General features: G+C 43.2%; 1 protein-coding gene across 3 annotated transcripts in view; it reads left to right on the plus strand.

Annotated features, from left to right (window-relative positions):
* LOC106590401 (brefeldin A-inhibited guanine nucleotide-exchange protein 1) overlaps nucleotides 1–24,022 on the plus strand; it is a 95,080-nt gene that overhangs the window by 40,964 nt on the left and 30,094 nt on the right. For all 3 annotated transcript variants that reach the window (XM_014181380.2, XM_014181382.2, XM_014181383.2), the window contains 11 exons: nucleotides 3,148–3,526; nucleotides 9,010–9,126; nucleotides 9,499–9,725; nucleotides 10,261–10,394; nucleotides 16,507–16,741; nucleotides 17,511–17,610; nucleotides 17,712–17,851; nucleotides 17,958–18,066; nucleotides 20,385–20,586; nucleotides 22,623–22,734; nucleotides 23,588–23,793. In XM_014181380.2, the coding sequence (XP_014036855.1) occupies nucleotides 3,148–3,526; nucleotides 9,010–9,126; nucleotides 9,499–9,725; nucleotides 10,261–10,394; nucleotides 16,507–16,741; nucleotides 17,511–17,610; nucleotides 17,712–17,851; nucleotides 17,958–18,066; nucleotides 20,385–20,586; nucleotides 22,623–22,734; nucleotides 23,588–23,793 (1,961 nt within the window). The remainder of the gene's footprint in view (nucleotides 1–3,147; nucleotides 3,527–9,009; nucleotides 9,127–9,498; nucleotides 9,726–10,260; nucleotides 10,395–16,506; nucleotides 16,742–17,510; nucleotides 17,611–17,711; nucleotides 17,852–17,957; nucleotides 18,067–20,384; nucleotides 20,587–22,622; nucleotides 22,735–23,587; nucleotides 23,794–24,022) is intronic.

Consider the following 24,022-nt stretch of genomic DNA (forward strand, 5'->3'; position numbering starts at 1 on the left):
CTTGCTGTGGCTTCAGTTCTGTTGCCTGCAAATCACTATCTTTTCTTCACCACCAATTTCCATTTTAGTTTGCATTCACTCGCCTGTGTAGTGTGTGTGTGTGTGTGTGTGTGTGTGTGTGTGCTCATACCAGCCGACATAGCCTTTCAACTGGTTTTCTGTTTGCATTGTGTGTGTTTGGGCTTAACCCTCTTGATTAAGAAATAGAGACACACACATGTCCCATCCTCAGAAGTGATATGGAGTGTATTGTGTGGTGTTTTCATTGCAGGGCTCAGTGGGTTAATATAGCTGGCAGAATCTGAGGTGACATTTCTGTAATCAACTTCGTGTGCTCTACCTCTCCCCTGTCTCAGCATCTCACTGCGTTTGTCTTGGGTTTTTACCATCGCAGTAATTCGATGTTGATAGTTTCATTCATCCCTTTTAAATAGAGCGCCGTATCATTGAATTTGAGAGTTGATAGAATTTAATGGTAAATGTAATGTCCTCATTATAGTAGAGAGAGCAGTAGCGTTGACACAATGGCTTTTAGAGCAAGACAGTTTGAGAGCAGCCTTTCAGGTAAACAAATGGAGAGGCACCTCCATTTCTCTCTCTCTCGCGCGTGTGTGTGTGTGTGTGTGTGTGTGTGTGTGTGTGTGTGTGTGTGTGTGTGTGTGTGTGTGTGTGTGTGTGTGTGTGTGTGTGTGTGTGTGTGTGTGTGTGTGTGTGTGTGTGTGTGTGTGTGTGTGTGTGTGTGTGTGTGTGTGTGTGTGTGTGTGTGTGTGTGATGTCTAGCTGCCACAGAGATAATGGTGCTACATGACTCTGCCATGTCTGATAGGAGGAGTCTCACTCCCACCTGGAGTTGGTCTGTGAGCTGCATACTAAACACGGCTGGCTGGATTTGTCAATGCCAGTACAACCTCTACTAACTTCTTTCTTTATTTAACCTTTCTTTAGCCAGGAAAGTGGTTGAGAGCAAATTCTGTTACGTTAATAACCTAAAAATGCCCCATGTTGGATGGATAGGAATAGGGGAAATGTCTATTGCCCGGTGTTAGAGAAGGTGTATCATTCACATTCATATTGGTATTTGCTTTCCATTCATAACCTGTCTTTCCTCTGAATCATGTGTTCATCGTCAGGTGGCTCAGTTTTTCAGTTATTTTAACATGATTTGTGCAGCACACCTACTACACATGTAGCACCCCTACTACACATGTAGCACCCCTACTACACATGTAGCACCCCTACTACACATGTAGCACCCCTACTACACATGTAGCACCCCTACTACACATGTAGCACCCCTACTACACATGCAGCACCCCTACTACACATGCAGCACCCCTACTACACATGCAGCACCCCTACTACACATGCAGCACCCCTACTACACATGCAGCACCCCTACTACACATGCAGCACCCCTACTACACATGCAGCACCCCTACTACACATGCAGCACCTCTACGACACATGTAGCACCCCTACGACACATGTAGCACCCCTACGACACATGTAGCACCCCTACGACACATGTAGCACCCCTACGACACATGTAGCACCCCTACGACACATGTAGCACCCCTACGACACATGTAGCACCCCTACTACACATGTAGCACCCCTACTACACATGTAGCACCCCTACGACACATGTAGCACCCCAGCACCCCTACGACACATGTAGCACCCCTACGACACATGTAGCACCCCTACGACACATGTAGCACCCCTACTACACATGTAGCACCCCTACTACACATGTAGCACCCCTACTACACATGCAGCACCCCTACTACACATGCAGCACCCCTACTACACATGCAGCACCCCTACTACACATGCAGCACCCCTACTACACATGCAGCACCCCTACTACACATGCAGCACCCCTACGACACATGCAGCACCCCTACGACACATGCAGCACCCCTACGACACATGCAGCACCCCTACGACACATGCAGCACCCCTACGACACATGCAGCACCCCTACGACACATGCAGCACCCCTACGACACATGCAGCACCCCTACGACACATGTAGCACCCCTACGACACATGTAGCACCCCTACGACACATGTAGCACCCCTACGACACATGTAGCACCCCTACGACACATGTAGCACCCCTACTACACATGCAGCACCCCTACTACACATGCAGCACCCCTACTACACATGCTGCACCCCTACTACACATGCTGCACCCCTACTACACATGCTGCACCCGTACTACACATGCTGCACCCGTACTACACATGCTGCACCCCTACTACACATGCTGCACCCCTACGACACATGCAGCACCCCCTACGACACATGCATGTAGCACCCCTACTACACATGCATGTAGCACCCCTACTACACATGCATGCAGCACACCTACTACACATGCATGCAGCACACCTACTACACATGCATGCAGCACACCTACTACACATGCATGCAGCACACCTACTACACATGCAGCACACCTACTACACATGCAGCCTGATTGATACTGTGTAGTGGGCTGCTATAGCTTGGCTGAAATAATTAATATTTTTCAGTGAAATATGTTATTTTCTTAGAATGATGTATTCTTGTGCCACTGTATACTATAACAGAAATGTTTGAGGTTCAAATGAGCGTACACATACATCAACATCAGTGATACATCAACCAGGAGAACATGCAGTATGAATGTATTTTAGACCAAAAATACTTTGCCTCCTTCTCTGCACTGAAATAGCCCAGTTTATGTAAGCATGAAGGGATGCTTTGGCTCATACTTGTTTTGACAGCATGTCCTACCGTATGACTGCTCATTCATAAACACATTTTAGACAGTCCTGATGTTGAAATAGCCTTGCAGAATCTCAGTGTTCTGTTGTCTCCGCCTGGAAAACTGTGATTCCGAAGCTGTCATTTGTTGCTTCCTGATCTGACAATGGCTTTGGGGTCGGAAAAACCTTAGGGAACATTTGAGCACTTGTTCAGGCTTGTATTTGATATAATGAGTTTGTGTACATTATGTTAACACGTTTCTCTGTGTGTGCGACTGTGTGTGTGTGAATTTGGCTCTGTCTGTGTGTGTTTGGTTGTATGTGGCTACGCTGGGTTATACTCTGTCTTGGTCTTTGGATGTGTGTCTGTGTCCCATCCCCTCCCTAGCACCAAGAGGCCAAGCAGATGGAGAGGGAGAAGCACCGGCAGCACTCCCCAGTCACCCAGCAACAGGAACAGGAACAAGACTCGCTCCAGCAGCACACCTATCCCACAGCCAAGGGCCTTCCTCGTGAGGCCAACGGCCCCACCACCCCCTCTACACCCACGCCCACCTCCACTCCCTCCACACCTACACCTGCCCCGGCCCCTAAGGGCAGCGCAGCTGGGGCAGGGGACCCCCAGGAGGGCCAGGGGGCCACGGAGGAGGAGCAGGCATTGCAGGGGGAACAGGGGGAGGTTTATGAGAGCACAGACCCAGAGAATGGATCTGAGTTCAGCACAGCAGAGAACCACCAGACAGAGGCAGACCAGCCCACAGGGTTGGGTAGGTTACTTTCTAATTGTATCCATTACAGTTACTAGTTACCTGTCCAAAATTTGTAATCAGTAAATTAACTTTTGGATTACCCAAACTCAGTAACGTAATCTGATTACATTCAGTAACATTTTTGTCTTCTTCTAATGCCTCTTAATGGGAAAGTAATCTGAATGTGTGTTACCAATTGAACGACATCTATTGCAGGATAAATCAGTGTTAAAGTTTACATAGCTGGCTATGTATATGGATGTTAAATTTTACTTTATGTGTTGGTTATGTAGGCTTCTTCTAACCCATCACTTTCTACTACATATAATAATATGATTAAATTATATATTTACATTAATATATAGAATTTATAAAATGGATGCAGCAACTACAGATTGCCCTTTAAGTCTATCAAAAGTGTGTGAGTTTGAGCATGTATCCATTAGGTCTATGGATGTATTGTTTTATCAGCATGAATTAGATTGAGTAATAAAAACCCTACTTTCATTCCATAGGCTGGGATCCTCACTATGCAGCTGTTGCAAGAGCACATTTTTCACTGGCTGTCCACTGGTTTCAAAAACAATGATTGATAGGCAGCTTAAACTTCTTGAACTTCCATTATTGGGTTCAAAAATACATTTAGATTTGTGAACAGCCATCCACAACAACCACAATCCGTAAAGCACAAATAGCTAAATGTATGTATGTATGTATGTATGTATTTATTTATTTATTATTTAACCTTTATTTAACTAGGCAAGTCAGTTCTAAGAACAAATTCTTATTTACAATGACGGCCTACAAAAAGGCAAAATGTAAAAATATGTAAAAAAAAAATATATATATATATATATATATATATATATATATATATATATATATATATATATATATATATATATATATATATATATATATATAAACATAAATATAGGACAAAACACACATCACGACAAAAGAGACAACACTACATAAAGAGAGACCTAAAGACAACAACATAGTAAGGCAGCAACACATGACAACACAGCATGGTAGCAACACAACATCACAACAACATGGTAGGAACACAACATGGTAGCAGCACAAAACATGGTACAAACATTATTGGGCACAGACAACAGCACAAAGGGCAAGAAGGTAGAGACAACAATACATCACGCAAAGCAGCCACAACTGTCAGTAAGATTGTCCATGATTGAGTCTTTGAATTAAGAGATTGATAGAAAACTGTCCGGTTTGAGTGTTCGTTGCAGGTCGTTCCAGTCGCTAACTGCAGCGAACTGAAAAGACGAGCGACCCAGGGATGTGTGTGCTTTGGGGACCATTAACAGAATGTGACTGGCAGAACGGGTGTTGTATGTGGAGGATGAGGGCTGCAGTAGATATCTCAGATGGGGGGACTGAGGCCTAAAAGGGTTTTATAATTAAGCATCAACCAGTGGGTTGCGACGGGTATACAGAGATGACCAGTTTACAGAGGAGTATAGAGTGCAGTGATGTATCCTATAAGGAGCATTGGTGGCAAATCTGATGGCCGAATGGTAAAGAACATTTAGCTGCTCGAGAGCACCCTTACCTGCCGATCTATAAATTATGTCTCTGTAATCTAGCATGGGTAGAATGGTCATCTGAATCAGGGTTAGTTTGGCAACTGGGGTGAAAGAGGAGTGATTACGATAGAGGAAACCAAGTCTAGATTTAACTTTAACCTGCAGCTTTGATATGTGCTGACAGAAAGACAGTGCACCGTCTAGCCATACTCCCAAGTACTTGTATGAGGTGACTACCTCAAGCTCTAAACCCTCAGAGGTATTAATCACACCAGTGGGGAGAGGGGCATTCTTCTAACCAAACCACATGACCTTTGTTTTGGAGGTATTCTGAACAAGGTTAAGGGTAGAGAAAGCTTGTTGGACACTAAGAAAGCTTTGTTGTAGAGCGTTTAACACAAAATCCGGGGAGGGGCAAGCTGAGAATAAGACTCTATACTCCCTTGGTGACAGGCAGTGGCTGAGACAGCAGATTTTCTGACTTTATACACTGCACTCTTTGAGAGAGGTAGTTAGCAAACCAGGCCAAAGACCCCTCAGAGACACCATTACTCCTTAGCCGGCCCACAAGAATGGAATGGTCTACCGTATCAAAAGCTTTGGCCAAGTCAATAAAAATAGCAGCACAACATTGCTTAGAATCAAGGGCAATGGTGACATCATTGAGGACTTTTAAGGTTGCAGTGACACGTCCATAACCTGAGTGGAAACCAGATTGCATACCCGAGAGAATACTATAGACATCAAGAAAGCCAGTCAGTTGATTATTGACAAGTTTTTCCAACACGTTTGATAAACAGGGCAAAATAGAAATAGGCCTATAACAGTTAGGATCAGCTTGATCTCCCCCTTTAAATAAAGGACGAACCGTGGCTGCCTTCCAAGCAATGGGAACCTCCCCAAAAAGGAGAGAGCAGCTGTGTGATCCACATCAATGCTCTATGTGTATATCAATAATAAGTGATATCCGTATCGCCGTAGACTACACCACTGATGTCATCCTTACCTCCAAGTGTTTATTCAAGTTGGATAATCTTTGGATGCCGACAGCAGTCGTACCATTGGAAGACATAGCTTGGACTGTAGCCTACAAAAGCCAATTCTTGCTCTTTTCCCTCGATCCATCAAACACATTTGGTGTATCATCATAGTGGTCTCTGACTTGTGTTCAGACTCGCTCAGGTGGAACAAACTTAAACTTCTGCGTTTTTTTCTGTTGAAATATATATTTTTGTATTGAACACACACAAGAATGGTGTATAGGTATAAAAGACAAGTATACAATTCTTATCTAAATATAAAAGAGCAGACAGGAACAACAAGACCCAGAGTTCTGGGTACAAAAGAAATATTACAAAACAAGACGTACAGAACAAGGACGGGTAGAAAGAAAGAGGAGGGTAGATGTCACCCCCCCCCCCCACCCACTTATTCCCCCCTATTCCCCTCCCGACTGCTCGGGTGTCGGGGGCCAGCACACGCTGCCCAAAGGTAGATTTCAATATTACAATTGAGAGTGCGTTAAGTACAAATTCACAGCGCCGACTGGTCCAAGTAAGAGAGGAAAGGCTGCCAGATTTGATCAAATGTTGATAATTTATTGTTAAACTTCGGCCTTTTTTCAATGCTGATTTGAATATCATTCAGTAAATAGAGAAGTGCCACATGTTTTTTTTGTTGCAAACATCCTGTCACGTCCCGACCATAGTAAGATGTTATTTTCTATGGTAGAGTAGGTCAGGGCGTGACAGGGGGTGTTTTTTTATTTTTTTTTTACATGTAATCCATTACTCCCCAACACTGCCAGGCCAGAGCAGTATCACAGACTGCGCTTCATCTTAGAGCAGATATGTTTTATTTATTTTATTTCACCTTTTATTTAACGAGGTAGGCCAGTTGAGAACAAGTTCTCATTTACAACTGCGACCTGGCCAAGATAAAGCAAAGCAGTGCGACACAAACAACAACACAGTTACACATGGAATAAACAAACGTACAGTCAATAACACAATAGAAGAAGAAAAAAATCTATATACAGTGTGTGCAAATGGCGTGACGAGGTAAGGTAATAAATAGGCCATAGTAGCGAGTAATTACAATTTAGCAAATTAACACTGGAGTGATAGATGTGCAGATGATGATGTGCAAGTAGAAATACTGGTGTGCAAAAAAGTAAATAAAAACAATATGGGGATGAGGTAGGTAGATTGGGTGGGCTATTTACAGATGGGCTGTGTACAGCTGCGGTGATTGGTAAGCTGCTCAGATAGCTGATGCTTAAAGTTTGTGAGGGAGATATAAGTCTCCAACTTCAGTCATTTTTGCAATTCGTTCCAGTCATTGGCAGCAGAGAACTGTAAGGAAAGGCGGCCAAATGAGGTGTTGGCTTTGGGGATGACCAGTGAACTATACCTGCTGGAGCGCGTGCTATGGGTGGGTGTTGTTATCGTGAGCTGAGATAAGGTGGAGCTTTACCTAGCAAAGACTTATAGATGATCTGGAGCCAGTGGGTCTGGCGACGAATATGTAGCAAGGGCCAGCTGACGAGAGCATACAGGTCGCAGTGGTGGGTGGTATATGGGACTTTGGTGACAAAACGGATGGCACTGTGATAGACTACATCCAGTTTGCTGAGTAGAGTGTTGGAGGCTATTTTGTAAATGACATCGCCGAAGTCGAGGATCGGTAGGATAGTCAGTTTTACGAGGGTAAATTTGGCAGCGTGAGTGAAGGAGGCTTTGTTGCGAAATAGGAAGCCGATTCTAGATAAAATTTTTGATTGGAGATGTTTAATATGAGTCTGGAAGGAGAGTTTACAGTCTAGCCAGACACCTAGGTATTTGTAGTTATCCACATATTCTAAGTCAGAACCGTCCAGAGTAGTGATGCTAGTCGGGCAGGCGGGCAGCGATCGGTTGAAGAGCATGCATTTAGTTTTACTAGCATTTAAGAGCAGTTGGAGGCCACGGAAGGAGTGTTGTATGGCATTGAAGCTCGTTTGGAGGTTTGTTAACACAGTGTCCAAAGAAGGGCCAGATGTATACAGAATGGTGTCGTCTGTGTCGAGGTGGATCAGGGAATCCCCCGCAGCAAGAACGACATCGTTGATATATACAGAGATCAGAGTCGGCCCGAGATTTGAACCCATTGGTACCCCCATAGAGACTGCCAGAGGTCCGGACAACAGGGCCTCCGATTTGACACACTGAACTCTATCTGAGAGGTAGTTGGTAAACCACATACAGATAGACAAGGACACAGTGTGTCACACACAATCATATCATATCATACTCATATCGGCAGTCAGGTTGAAGTTCACAGACTCTCATTCTCACGCAGTACTTTGTACCGTAGTGGATGGAAGTGTATTGATCATAGACACATCCAGGTTATTGTTCTAGACTGGTATCTTGGCTGCTTTAGACAGTAACAAAGCCTCAAACTTGACATTTTCATGTACTCAATATTGGTAGAATATTTAGTCTGTGCGAAATAAGCATTTGATGAGACGTCTTTCTCTTTAGACATTAATGAAGTAGTTTAAAGAAAATAACCTGCATAAAACCTTTCATTAGTGATTGAATGGGAGAGAGGATAGAAGAGTTTGGCACCCAGAGTGAGTGGAGATGCAGCCAAAGATTCAATAATCATTTTGTTAGCAAATTACTCAGTGCTTTCAACACACACACACACACACACACACACACACACACACACACACACACACACACACATATGCTCAGTTTATTCAGTGAAGATGTGATAGCTAATGCCTGTGACGACTGTATATCTTGTGAACTTTGAAGTCAAAGGGTAATGCCTCTCTCAGAGAACACGCATTCGTTACTCATTCTGCCAGTTTACTGTTTCCCATCTTACATTTTTAAAGTGTATTGAGGTCCTTTTTGAATGTACTTTGACTAAAGTTTTACTTGTCCTGTGTTCAAGGTGCCGCTCAGCGTGATCAGGAAGCAGTAGAGGAGGGGGAGGAGCCTAACTATGAGGAGAAAACCCAGGAAATCGTCCAGAGCATCCTACAGGAGGTCGTCAACACCGTTGTTGGAGGTAAGAGTCACTCTATGGATCTGAAATCAGATTTCTGTCTGCGGTCAGTTAAGTCAGGGTTTCCCAAACTCGGTCCTGAGCCCAGCAGTACACAGCTGATTCAAATCATCAAAACTTGATGATAAGTTTGTTATTTGAATCAGCTGTTATTTCTACGGCAAAAACCAAAACATGCATCCAGGGGTGGGGGAGTTTTCTGATACAAATCATTTTCAAATGAAAAGGAGTTGAAATCTAGAGTTTAGAAGTTACTATGTGTTAGCTTTTTTTGTCCTACCTAGAGCGAGAGTTGTGTGTCTCAGTGCTATTTTGACCCCTGCATACTAAACCACTCCAAATGGCAATGCCTGAAACCTGCTCATATGTGTTCAGATGCCATGGAGTCCGCTGGTGAGACCGAGCTGCCCACAGAGGTCACGGAACCTGCTAAGGTCATCAATGAGGCCATCACCAAGGCAACAGCGATCGCAGAGATGGTAGACGACGAGGGGGACAGCGAGAACGTCCACGCCAACGGAATCCCCGGCACGCCCATCTCTGCCAGCTTCCCTCCGTCACTGCCCGATGACAGGCTGTCTGTCTCCTCTAATGATACACAGGTGAGCGGGACTGACCTGACTGTCATCTTGGTTACACACTCCGCTCAACAAAGTAGTTTTGTGCTAGCCTGGGTGTCTGTCTGTTTTAGCAGTTGAATAAAACTGTTATTGCATTTTTTATTGCATTTAAAGTGTTTATCAATTTGTAAAAAGGAAATTGGAAAGTCATTGGTAACATGAGGAATTAAAGCGAGTCCATGAGGGGAGGAGCTATTCAATCTCTGCTACTGCAGATCAAAGTGTCTGTCTGCCAGTCTGCTGGGCTTGATTCCAACATGATTAATAGATACTCTAACATCTCCTCTCTTTTCAGCTTCTCAGGTTATTATAAGTAAGTCTGAGCACTGGATGTAATTATCTATGATTATAGTCTTACATGATCAAGGTTGAACAGATCTGCTAATAAGAACTATTTTATTTCAAAGTCTTTGTGTCAAGTGGAAAATACATTTTTGATCACAAGTAATGATAATTTACTCTTGAGCCTTGTTTAAAAGTTTTTGATGTTGATCATCTGTTTGTGTTTCTGCATTAGGAGTCGGGAGCCACCACAGGCCCAGTACCAGGTGCTAAGTTCTCCCATATTCTCCAGAAGGACGCCTTCCTAGTGTTTAGATCGCTCTGCAAGCTGTCCATGAAGCCTCTGTCAGATGGTCCCCCAGACCCAAAGTAAGATGAGTTCTTGTATCGGAACGCTTATGATGGTTTTGTTTAAGATAATTGAATAGACGAACAGTAGCTATAGTGCCTTAGTAAGTAGGATATTACAGGTTTATTTCTGGAGTGTGTTCCTTAGTTGAGTCATGCCTCGTGGAGTGTAGCCCTAGTTATTATTAGTGGGGAGTGTTGTGACGGTTTGTGTGTGTGTTTGTATGAAGCATCACTCAGCTGATTATTGGTTCCGGATCACTTCTTGTGCTCCTGCAGTAAAACAGCCTTCCTCTTCCTGTTTCCTCTCCCTCTATTGAACATAATATATATATATATATATATATATACACAAATCTGTAGGCTTGTCCATATGAAATATGTATGCGTCAGGCTCTAGCAGGTTATGGGCTATTCAGTGAGGTGCAGAGGTCAGATATATGGACGTCAGCTTGTCTTGATCCACACAAGAATGTGTTAAGAGTTCAGCTGCTCTTGAACAGAACATTATGGAACTCTTTCTTTCTCTCTCGCTCTCCTTCACTCCTTCTCCCCTCACACTCTCTCTCTCCTCTCTCTCTTGCTCTCCTCTCTCCTCCCTCTCTGCCTCTCTCTCTCTTTCTCTCTCTGTCTTTCTCTCTCTCTCTCTCTCTCTCTCTCCTCTTAATTCAATTTCAGGGGCTTTATTGACATGGGAAACATGTTTACATTGCCAAAGCAAGTGAAATAGATAATAAACCAAAATGAAATAAACAATACAAAATGAACAGTAAACATTACACTCACAAAAGTTCCAAAAGAATAAAGACATTTCAAATGTCATGTTATGTCTATATACAGTGTTGTAACGTGCAATATAGTTAAAGTACAAAAGGGGAAATAAATAAACATACAGTTGAAGTCGGAAGTTTACATACACTTAAGTTGGAGTCATTAAAACCCGTTTTTCAATCACTCCACAAATTTCTTGTAATATTTGGTAGCATAGCCTTTAAATTGTTTAACTTGGGTCAAATGTTTCGGGTAGCCTTCCACAACCTTCCCACAATAAGTTGGGTGAATTTTGGCCCATTCCTCTTGACAGAGCTGGTGTAACTGAGTCAGGTTTGTAGGCCTCCTTGCTCGCACATGCTTTTTCAGTTCAGCCCACATATTTTCTACAGGATTGAGGTCAGGGCTTTGTGATGGCCATTCCAATACCTTGACTTTGTTGTCCTTAAGCCATTTTTCCACAACTTTGGAAGTATGCTTGGGGTCATTGTCCATTTGGAAGACCCATTTGCGACCAAGCTTTAACTTCCTGACTGATGTCTTGAGATGTTGCTTCAATATATCCACATAATTGTCCTTTCTCATGATGCCATCTATTTTGTGAAGTGCACCAGTCTCTCCTGCAGCAAAGCACCCCCACAACATGATATTGCCACCTCCGTGCTTCACGGTTGTGATGATGTTCTTCGGCTTGCAAGCGTCCCCCTTTTTCCTCCAAACATAACGATGGTCATTATGGCCAAACAGTTCTATTTTTGTTTCATCAGACCAGAGGACATTTCTCCAAAAAGTACGATCTTTGTCCCCATGTGCAGTTGCAAACCGTAGTCTGGCTTTTTTATGGGGGTTTTGGAGCAGTGGCTTCTTCCTTCCTGAGCGGCCTTTCAGGTTATGTCGATATAGGACTCGTTTTACTGTGGATATAGATACTTTTGTACCTGTTTCCTCCAGCATCTTCATAAGGTCCTTTGCTGTTGTTCTGGGATTTTCGCACCAAAGTACGTTCATCTCTAGGAGACAGAACGCGTCTCCTTCCTAAGCAGTATGAAGGCTGCGTGGTCCCATGGTGTTTATACTTGTGTACTATTATTTGTACAGATGAACGTGGTACCTTCAGGCGTTTGGAAATTGCTCCCAAGGATGAACCAGACTTGTGGAGGTCTACAATTATTTTCTGAGGTCTTGGTTGATTTCTTTTCATTTTCCCATGATGTCAAGCAAAGAGGCACTGAGTTTGAAGGTAGGCCTTGAAATACATCTCCAGGTACACCTCCAATTGACTCAAATGATGTCAATTAGCCTATCAGAAGCTTCTAAAGCCATGACATAATTTTCTGGAGTTTTCCCAATCTCTTTAAAGGCACAGTCAACTTAGTGTATGTAAACTTTTAACCCACTGGAATTGTGATACAGTGAATTATAAGTGAAATAATCTTTTTGTAAACAATTGTTGGAAAAATGACTTGTGTTATGCACAAAGTAGATGTCCTAACCGACTTGCCAAAACTAGTTTGTTCACAAGAAATCTGTGGAGTGGTTTTAATGACTCCAAGCTAAGTGTATGTAAACTTCCGACTTCAACTGTATGTGTGTGTGTGTGTGTGTGTGTGTGTGTGTGTGTGTGTGTGTGTGTGTGTGTGTGTGTGTGTGTGTGTGTGTGTGTGTGTGTGTGTGTGTGTTATCTGATTTTTGCCTCCCTACAAGTGAGATAACATTTGGTTTTTCTACAGTATGTTTTGCTGGGCTTGTTACAGGCAAAGAGGCATTTGATTTGCTGAATCTGATAGCTGTGTTTACATAACAGGATTTCCTGAGTCTGGTTTCTATATGGTAACTCAATTCTGACTGTTTCAGTCTCCCATCTCTATCATTCTTCCCATGAGCCTTGTGGACTAACACTCTACTCTGTTCTGATGGTGTTGTCGGGATTCTGTCTCAGGACACAAGAGAGACGATCCGTCCAGACAATGGTGGAAAAGAACCCTGTTGATCACGGGCCTTTGTCAGAGGGAACAGGGAGGAAGGCGGTGTCATCACAGGCAGGGCTGTGCTAAGTGTCTGTCAGACAGAAAGCCTTTTTATCCACAGAGATTTACTCCATGACTGGCCCAGGTGATAACCCTGATAAAGGCAGCTTGCTGTCTAAACGTTGGTAAATGAATTATTGCATCGGAGCTACTGGTGTGCAGATTTAGCCTTTATTTGAAAGATACCTGGATGACACACAGGAGACTTGCTTTATCTGGAGATCAGCTGTAAATCTCACAACAGATGCTTTGAACTCAGTCTTTTTATGGATTAGAAAGACTAAATCAGTATTGAATCCTGCTGTTGTAATTCGTTAATAAAGGATTCAGGTTTTGCGTATTTGCCTTGCTATTTTTGTTACCTTAAATTCACTTTAAGGAAGCAGACAGAAGGCGAGGTCACACTGCACCTTAGCCCCCTCTTTAGCCCTGGGCTAAGGGAGATTTTAGCACGGGGCTAAGCGATTGTTCACATTCTAAAGTGAGCAAGCACCAACCTTATCCCAGGGCTAGCTGGTCCTGCTAGCAGGGTTAGCACTGACTTTTTAGGGCGAGGCTCAGAAACATGGTGCCAAAACCTCACAAAAAAACAAAATACTTTCATCTGTGCAAGAACATTGGTTGCTATGGCGTGGAAGGTGTGTCACACGATAAATGTGCTAGTGGAGTAGAACTCCTTTAGCGGGTCGTGGAACACACCTTCCACGTCGTTCGTTATTTTCCATAGGACGCATAGCCCCTCATTGATTACCCCTTAAATATACCACGGCTAAGGGCTGTTCTTATGCTAGACGCAATGCGGAGTGCCTGGATACAGCCCTCAGCCATGGTATATTGGCCATATACCACACACCGCAGAGGCCTTATTACTATTATAAACTGGTTACCAACATAATTAGACCAGTAAAAAAAATGCTTTTGTCATATCCATGGTATACGGTCTGAAATAGCACGGCTTTCAGCCAGTCAGCTTTCAGGGCTTGAACCACCTGGTTTATAATTGGATATAGCTATCCATGATAATAATATTGTTGCATGATTTCGCTTTGGATCAGAAAAGTTGATGTTTCTTCAGTGCACAGCATTTGCTGTACAGGGGCGATATCACATGTCAAAAGTTTCTGTACTTTACTTTACTGTTTATATTTTTGACAACTTTTACTTCACTACATTCCTAAAGAAAATAATCTACTTTTTACTCCATACATTTTTCATGACACCCAAAAGTGCTCGTTACATTTTAATACTTAGCAGGACTTAGCAATACTTCACACACTTATCAAGAGAACATCCCTGTTCATACCTACTGCCAGATCTGGTGGACTCGCTGAACACGTGCTTCATTTGTATTATGTCTGAATGTTGGAGTGTACCCCTATCTGTAAATAAATAAAAAAATGAAGATTGTGCCGTCTGTTTTGCTTAATATAAGGAATTTGAAATGATTTATACTTTGATACTTAAGTATATATTAGAAATTACATTTCCTTTTGATTTTTAATTATATTTAAAACCACATACTTTTACTCAAGTAGTATTTTACTGGGTGACTTTCACTTTTACTTGAGTCATTTTCTGTTAAGGTATCTTTACTTTTACTCAAGTATGACAGTTGAGTACTTTTTCCACGACTGGTAGCATGTGTGTTTGTCCGTAAGCCCAAGGCTTTGGAATATAAGTGTGAAACCTCAGCCCAAGGATAAAGCTTAGCCCAGGGTTAACGCATGCTTGCGTGAACGCAGGATAAGCTAGCCCGGGGCCAGTCTTTGTCCGGGGCCAGTCTTTGCCCGGGGCCAGTCTTTGCCCGGGGCCAGTCTTTGTCCGGGGCCAGTCTTTGTCCGGGGCCAGTCTTTGTCCGGGGCCAGTCTTTGTCCGGGGCCAGTCTTTGTCCGGGGCCAGTCTTTGTCCGGGTCCAGTCTTTGTCCGGGTCCAGTCTTAGCCCGAGGCTAAGAACAATGCAGTGGGATAAGGCCTAAAGTGAGTCAACAGTGAAATGGTTTCATACCCCAAGGCTGCATGGCATGCTCAGTTCAACCCACTGACTATGAACAACACACACACACATAAATTATTTATGGTTAGCATATAAAGACATTTCAAACATTCAAAACCCTAGGTCATCGGTCTTGTTGTTCATTGCTCAGTTATTAGAAGTTTTGTTCAAATTGTTGATTTGTTATTGTACTGAAAATTTGCATTTTGGTTGCACACGCTTCCCCTTTCCAGGCCAAGCTGAAATTATAAAGTTGTGTCAGGTTTCCTCTGCGCTCCATGCGCCCGGGGAGAATCAGGCCATATTTCTGTTAGTCAGAGAAGCAGTTCCATATTTCTGTATGCTACATTTAATATCAGTCTGTCTGTGGAGGAGGGCTGGGGAACATTACAGAGAGGAAGCCAGTCAGAGCAAATAAGATAACAAAACAATCTGTTGGGTTCCTACTTCTCCATCATACAGCTGGTCAGAAACATCGGTCGGACTAGATCGAGACAGTATGGACAATATACTATAATGATCTATTATGCAGATGCCCTCTCTACATTGTAACAGATAGTTTCTGTATGAATTGTGTTGATCTATTTTTGGAAGTATTATTGGAACTGGTAAAACAGCACCAGCACCCACACATCTACAATAGCTAGCTCAGGCTTTTAGTATAAAGGAGGACATTAGGTTGACATACTCTGAGCCCCTCACTGCCATCAGACCATTAGGATCCTCAGTCAGTTGTGGGTCAATCAGGAAGTGCTGCTAATAACTGATGAGTCAGATGGTGATTCACAGTACACACACGGCACTCGTTCTGCTAATGTGCAATCATGACCATAATGAATAAATTAGGGTTATGGGGGTCCAGGGGCATGCCCCTCCCGTTGTTTTATTTTTGTAGAACAACTGTGAGAAGTTCACTTCTGGTGACTTAAAAAAAAATAACATTCTACTCAAATGCATGAAAATAAAATTATGTTGACACCATCTGAAATATAACTGATGCGCGCCACTGCACTGTAGGAAGATGATGTGGAGCAAGCGGCGGCTGTGCGCTCTTGTCATGCTAGCTGTTCCCAAAGACTTCCAGTCATTGCGCTAACGCTAGTTACCAACTTCCTTTAAACTGCACTCAGACATAGAAATGGTATCCATGAGTTCTTCTGGGTAAGTAGAAAATAGTGCTTAATTGCCAAAATCTCACACTATCTCTTTAAAACTGTGTCTCTCCAAAAAATAACAAAAGGCCAGCAAAGATTCATGGATATAGGGGAAACACTGAAATCCAACTCCTGTTGCACTTGAATGTTATAAGTTTGACTCAACGCCCCTGTCTCTTTCCTCCCAGGTCCCACGAGCTGCGCTCCAAGGTGCTGTCCCTCCAGCTGCTGCTGTCCATCCTGCAGAACGCTGGGCCCATCTTCAAGACCAACGAGATGTTCATCAACGCCATCAAGCAGTACCTGTGTGTGGCGCTGTCCAAGAACGGCGTCTCCTCTGTCCCCGAGGTCTTCTCGCTCTCGCTGTCCATCTTCCTCACCCTCCTCTCCCACTTCAAGACCCACCTCAAGATGCAGATCGAGGTACCTGACCTTTGGTTGTTCCTCTGTCATAAAAGGGTTAGCTGCTGATTTTTTGTTTTTTTGTTCCAGAAAGTGTCTGTGCAAACCAAGCATACCTGACAAGCTATTATCTTCAAATAGGATTTCCCTTCCTGTCCCAAAGTCACAAACCCTATATTCCTCCACACTTGCTCTCCATCTAGTCCCCCTCACCTTCTGTTGTCCTACTTGAAAACCTATAAATATGCAGGTCAAGACACTGTTCTGTTCCTGAATAGCTGTCTTATCCCCCTATTTGCCAATCTCTCCCGTTCCAGCTTCCAATGTTGTAAATCTGTCATACCTTTCAAATATTAACATACTGACATTTCTCAATACAGCAGGCTCCTGACAAAGGTGATTCATGGGAGATGAAGTTTATTACAGGGCACAGTAATGTAGTTCTGCCTCAGTGTGTTTCAGTATTACCTGTTAGCTGTTGCTTCTGATTAATAGTCCACTTCCACAGTGGTCTGGCTGTAATATTTCCTCATCCTGAAGTTGATGACTTAATCTGCTTGCCACTGTTTGTGGCCAACAGTCTTTTCTGGAGACGGATGTTGTTTGTTGAGATGTTATGATTTCATAGTTGAGCTTTCAGTTTGCAGTGAGATGTATGTGTTTATTGATTTGTTACAGTGGATAGTTCTGTTAATGAAGATACAAAATGCTTTTTTTCATCTTGACCTCTTCTTGCTACCCTTATTTGTTTCCCTCAGCTTTAACTGTCATGGTTTGTTTCACTGTGCAGGTGTTCTTCAAGGAGATTTTCCTGTATATTCTGGAGACGTCAACAAGCTCCTACGACCATAAATGGATGGTTATACAGACCCTAACCAGAATATGTGCAGGTGAGTGTGTGGTGTGAATTTTAAATGCTAGCTGTGGTACAACCCATCAATCCCTATTACAAGTCAAGTACCAACTGTCCCTCATCTCTCTCCTCCCTCAGATGCCCAGGGTGTGGTGGATATCTATGTGAATTATGATTGTGACTTGAATGCTGCTAATATCTTTGAGAGGCTGGTGAATGACCTGTCGAAGATCGCACAGGGCCGGGCAGGCCACGAGCTCGGCACAACACCACTCCAGGTAAGACTGACCAATGGCCACTGTCTTTCTCTGTATTGGGTAAATGTACAGTATATTGCTTTAAAGTTGTCATAACGTTGCGGTAATATTTCTCGATTCCCGCCAGGAGTTGACCCTGAGGAAGAAAGGCCTGGAGTGTCTGGTGTCCATCTTGAAGTGTATGGTGGAGTGGAGTAAGGACCAGTATGTCAACCCCAACTCCCAGACCAGCCTTGGTAGGAGACTGACCAAACAACACTTACTTTAGTCACATAGTTACACTAAGGCTGATGGGGACTTATGCACCACTGGGTGTTTGATTTAGGTCCTGAGGAAAACTGTTTAGCAATTCTTCAAGTGCACCGTTGTGCCTGCTCCTTTGTGGTTACCAGAAAGAGGAAAGTGTTTGGATGTGTAGAGTCCAGTACCCCAGTACCTGGAGTATAGTTGAGATATCTACATCGTTCTGGCATCCTATGCTCCACATCAGAAATGGTGACGTGCTTGTCGGTGTGTTTAACATATGTATAGTGGATTCTTTCAGACTACGGGCAAAAGGGAAAGCTATGCCAGGCCAAGCTATGCCAGGGCTTTATTCTCAGTCAAACCAGCCTCGGGTTAACTGGGGTTAAAGGGAAGAGTGGTATTCATCAGTACAGCTTTAGCATAGTCCCTGAGATTAGCGATTACCATTCATCAGTAGCCTACACCTTATACAGACCCTGAAAGGAAAGGCTAATTCAATAATGTACCCAGGCTAATACACCAGAGCAGGGGAGGCTAACTCGATACCCTGAGCCTGTTGATGATGAAAAGCCCTGGTGCGACAGACGGAGCCCCTGTCAGTGCCCCTGGATTAGACCCCTTGCTTCAGAGTGAGGTGAGGGGAATCATTCCTGTTAAGGGAGAATAGAGGGCTCTAACCAAGGGGGAAAGGGGGGGCTTTAACAAAGGGAGGGAAGTTGAGGCTCTGAGAGCGTTGCCAGATATCTCCCCTCAGAGAGGATACACAGCGCTAGCCTCAGGCTACCTTCTGGCACTCAGAGAGCTAACTCTACCAAGGCACGGAAGGTAGCTGAATTCACAAACTACCTCTGCTAGAGGGGATGTCACCATGCCAAAGTACAGCTAGTGCCAACTCATTTAGTGACAATGCTGAAGACAAGTAGACAAATTTGAGTCTAGAAAGTATGCCGTATTGGCTGCTAAAAGCGTATTGTTACGCTTTTAGGTTACTTCAAACAAAATGTGTTTTTCTGAGTCAGTGAAAGTGTATCCTTATTATGCTATTTTCCATGTAGATAGCTCAGCTAATGCATATCATTTGGGGTTCTAAAAATATGTTTTACATCCTTACATAGATAATACTGCTCTACTCTCCACTTTCTCTTAATTCGGGTCTATCTTTCTTTGTTCTCTGGTTGTACTGATCTGACATCACAGGAAGAGCAGGTAACGGTACAAAGTTGTGGAGTGTTTGATAGACTGGTTGCTGTAGCAACAGTAGGAGTCATTGGGCCTAGATTAGAGGGTGGAGGGGGCTACGCTGACTGTGTGTAGTACTGTGGGTGTTAGACATCTTGTCTTCCTTTCATTTGCATAGCCTTCTGTTATTTGCCTTAGAACACTGTAGATTCTGGATAGATTTGGAGCACAGCTCTATGTACATTTCAAATACCTACATCTGACTGTAAGTTGTTATTCTAACCAGTTTTTTCCCCACATGTTTCTATGAGAGCTTTGCTACCTACCCTGGCTGTGCCACCCTCCTCCTAATACCCTGGCTGTGCCACCCTCCTCCCCCCACCCTGGCTGTGCCACCCTCCTCCCCCCACCCTGGCTGTGCCACCCTCCTCCCCCCACCCAGGCTGTGCCACCCTCCTCCCCCCACCCTGGCTGTGCCACCCTCCTCCCCCCACCCTGTGTCTGCTCTCTGAAGCTGTTGATTAGATGAAGCACACTGCCAGCTCACATTACCCTGATGGTGTCCTGAATGTTTTACAGAGTTTCCAATGGGTAATAAGATCCCTTACAATGTCTGTTACAGCCAGGTATGCAACCACCATGGACCTGATTCACCCACAGAACAGTAGCATCAGACCTGTTAGGCTACTCTGCTCTGTTCTGTCCCCTCAGGCCGTACACAACGCCCTGCACTACCTCCATGTTAGTTACTGCACACTGCTTCAACTGCTGCCTGGTTTATTAAATAACAAACCTTTTTATTGTGTGTATATGATACTGTCAGGCTCTCCACAGCAAACAATATACCACCAGACAAGGCCTCAGGTTCATCACGTTGTCTTTCTCTCAGCAGTGCGAGTCCCTCCCACTATTAGTGAAGTCCCCAGAGACCCGGATCTATAAACTATAGGCTGAACCCCCATAATGACTAAAAAAGGAAATATACAGTTTGTTAGAAAACTTTTAGTGTTGCCTGACTGACTGACTGTGCTGGATTGCTGATTGCGTTGGGATCCTAACACCAACTACAGAGTTTGCTAATCTCTCTCAGACCATTGATTGTTCAATGTTCTTCTCCCTCCGTCCCCAGGTCAGGAGAAGCCCTCGGAGCAGGAGACCAATGAGACGAAGGCCCCAGAGACCATCAACCGCTACGGAAGCATCAACTCGCTGGACTCAACAGCCTCGTCCGGCATTGGGAGCTACAGTACACAGATGTCAGGGACAGACAACCCCGAGCAGTTTGAGGTTCTCAAACAACAGAAGGAGATCATCGAGCAGGGCATTGACCTGTAAGCCAGACTAGTGCTGCTTATACTGTATACCTGAATCTATATTCATCTTTTACTGTTTAGACAGCTGAATATATTCACCTTGTACTGTATACCTGAATATATTCACCGTGTACTGTATACCTGAATATATTCACCGTGTACTGTATACCTGAATATATTCACTGTGTACTGTATACCTGAATATATTCACCGTGTACTGTATACCTGAATATATTCACCGTGTACTGTATACCTGAATATATTCACCGTGTACTGTATACCTAAATCTATATTCATCATGCACTGTTTAGACAGCTGAATATATTCACCTTGTACTGTATACCTGAATATATTCACCATGTACTGTAAACCTGAATATATTCACCTTGTACTGAATACCTGAATATATTCACCTTGTACTGTATACCTGAATATATTCACCTTGTACTGTATACCTGAATATATCCACCTTGTACTGAATACCTGAATATATTCACCTTGTACTGAATACCTGAATATATTCACCTTGTACTGTATATCTGAATATATTCACCTTGTACTGTAAACCTGAATATATATATATATATATATATATATATATATTCACCATGTACTGTAAACCTGAATATATATTCACCATGTACTGTATACCTGAATATATTCACCATGTACTGAATACCTGAATATATTCACCATGTACTGAATACCTGAATATATTCACCTTGTACTGTATACCTGAATATATTCAACTTGTACTGTATACCTGAATATATTCACCATGTACTGAATACCTGAATATATCCACCTTGTACTGCATAGACAGCTGAATATATTCACCTTGTACTGTATAGACAGCTGAATATATTCACCTTGTACTGTATAGACAGCTGAATATATCCACCTTGTACTGTTTAGACAGCTGAATATATTCACCTTGTACTGTATAGACAGCTGAATATATTCACCTTGTACTGTTTAGGCAGCTGAATATATTCACCTTGTACTGTATAGACAGCTGAATATATTCACCTTGTACTGTTTAGGCAGCTGAATATATTCACCTTGTACTGTTTAGGCAGCTGAATATATTCACCTTGTACTGTTTAGACAGCTGAATATATTCACCTTGTACTGTTTAGACAGCTGAATATATTCACCTTGTACTGTTTAGACAGCTGAATATATTCACCTTGTACTGTTTAGACAGCTGAATATATTCACCTTGTACTGTATAGACAGCTGAATATATTCACCTTGTACTGTATAGACAGCTGAATATATTCACCTTGTACTGTATAGACAGCTGAATATATTCACCTTGTACTGTATAGACAGCTGAATATATTCACCTTGTACTGTATAGACAGCTGAATATATTCACCTTGTACTGTATAGACAGCTGAATATATTCACCTTGTACTGTATAGACAGCTGAATATATTCACCTTGTACTGTTTAGACAGCTGAATATATTCACCTTGTACTGTTTAGACAGCTGAATATATTCACCTTGTACTGTATAGACAGCTGAATATATTCACCTTGTACTGTTTAGGCAGCTGAATATATTCACCTTGTACTGTATAGGCAGCTGAATATATTCACCTTGTACTGTATAGACAGCTGAATATATTCACCTTGTACTGTTTAGACAGCTGAATATATTCACCTTGTACTGTTTAGGCAGCTGAATATATTCACACCCAGGGTTGCACAATGCCAGTCCTTTTAGTGAGGGACGTTGTCCTGCTAGTTTTCATTTCTCCTGTCTATTGATCAATTAATGCCGTTGATTAATTAGCCAATTACTAATTAAGTCATTACTGTAATTAGGACAGAATATACATTATACACTGGCTCTGGAGGGACACTTCCTCCTCCACCTTACTAAACATATTTAGGAGACCTTACGTAGCAGGTTAGGAGAATTGGGTTAAGGTTATGAAAAGGGTTCAGGTTTGGGTTAGCGAAAATGCAAGAAAATTCAACTTTTGATGTCAATTTGACAAAATCTGTATCCCTAGACATGACCCTGTTCTCTGTTCTGTGGTCAGGTTCAACAAGAAACCAAAGAGGGGCATTCAGTACCTCCAGGAGCAAGGTATGCTGGGAACCACCCCGGAGGACCTCGCTCAGTTCCTGCACCAGGAGGAGAGGCTGGACTCGGTAAAGAACCCTGTTAAATCTGTTTACCCAATCTACTTCAGTGAACTGCATTTCATTGAACTTATGCAGGTCCAAATAAACAAATACCCACTCTACCTCATTCAGCTCTTTCCTCTGTCAACCTTTTACCTGCTGACCTGTCGATTGTAGAGTAGAGTGGTTGATCGGAGCAGCTAATAGAGATCCGAATAGCAAATACACAAATACCCACTCTAGCTCATTAAACTCTCAGTTCACACATTTGGCTCTCTCAACCGGCCTCCACACAGCTGCAGGCCCAAAGGAGAACATATCCATCCCATAGAAACACTAAGGCACTTATCTCCTAATGTTGAACCACCAACATTACCCTCCCACTCCAAGACAATTCCCGCATCCCGAGCGCACTTCAATGTTTATTTTAACGAGTGAAGCACTCTCCCGGTTGATTGGCTGGCCTCGAGGGGGGCTTGGTGCGGTGGTAATCTGCATTGAAGAGCGTTCATAACATCTGCTTTGGAACAAGAGGCCCTCAAACAGACAGCCAGAGAGTCTGACAGAGCGGGGAGAATAGAGCACAGAGGAGTGACTGACTGAAACATGTATTTAACACATCAACGCTCCTGTTTACTGAAAACAGAGACCTTTCCTCTCTGTGTGCTGTGTCTCTGAAGTTCATTGTCAGGACCGTATGTGTTAATTGACTTCCAATGAGAAGCACATGCATTAGGAAAAAAATCATTATCTATTGATTGAATTCAACATCATTGCCTCTCTCTATCCCCTTCTGACCCTCTCTTTTCATCCCTCACTCTCCCTCTGTCTTCCTCTCTCTCGCTCTCTCTCTCTCTCTCTCTCTCTTCCTTCCTCTCAGACTCAGGTGGGTGAGTTCCTGGGGGACAATGATCGCTTCAATAAAGAGGTCATGTATGCCTACGTGGACCAGATGGACTTCCAGGGCAAAGACTTTGTCTACGCTCTCAGAACATTCCTCGAGGGCTTCCGTCTCCCGGGAGAGGCTCAGAAGATCGACAGGCTCATGGAGAAATTTGCTGCTAGATATCTGGAATGCAATCAGGGGTGAGTGTGGAGTGGTGTGGACTGCCCTGGGCATTGTGGAATCTTGGATTTAGAAGAAGACTTTGTTTGTGATGTCAAGTACATTGAATGGCAACAATCAGATTGCTCACTGTTTTGAATCTTTATTAAATCATAATCAAATCAAAGTTTATTGGTTGGATACACAGAGTTGCAGGTGTCTCGCAAATAAAATGGAAATAGGCAAATAAACTAAACAAGAAATCAAGAA

The sequence above is a fragment of the Salmo salar genome, chromosome ssa29, assembly GCF_905237065.1.
Source record: "Salmo salar chromosome ssa29, Ssal_v3.1, whole genome shotgun sequence".
Lineage (NCBI taxonomy): Eukaryota > Metazoa > Chordata > Actinopteri > Salmoniformes > Salmonidae > Salmo > Salmo salar.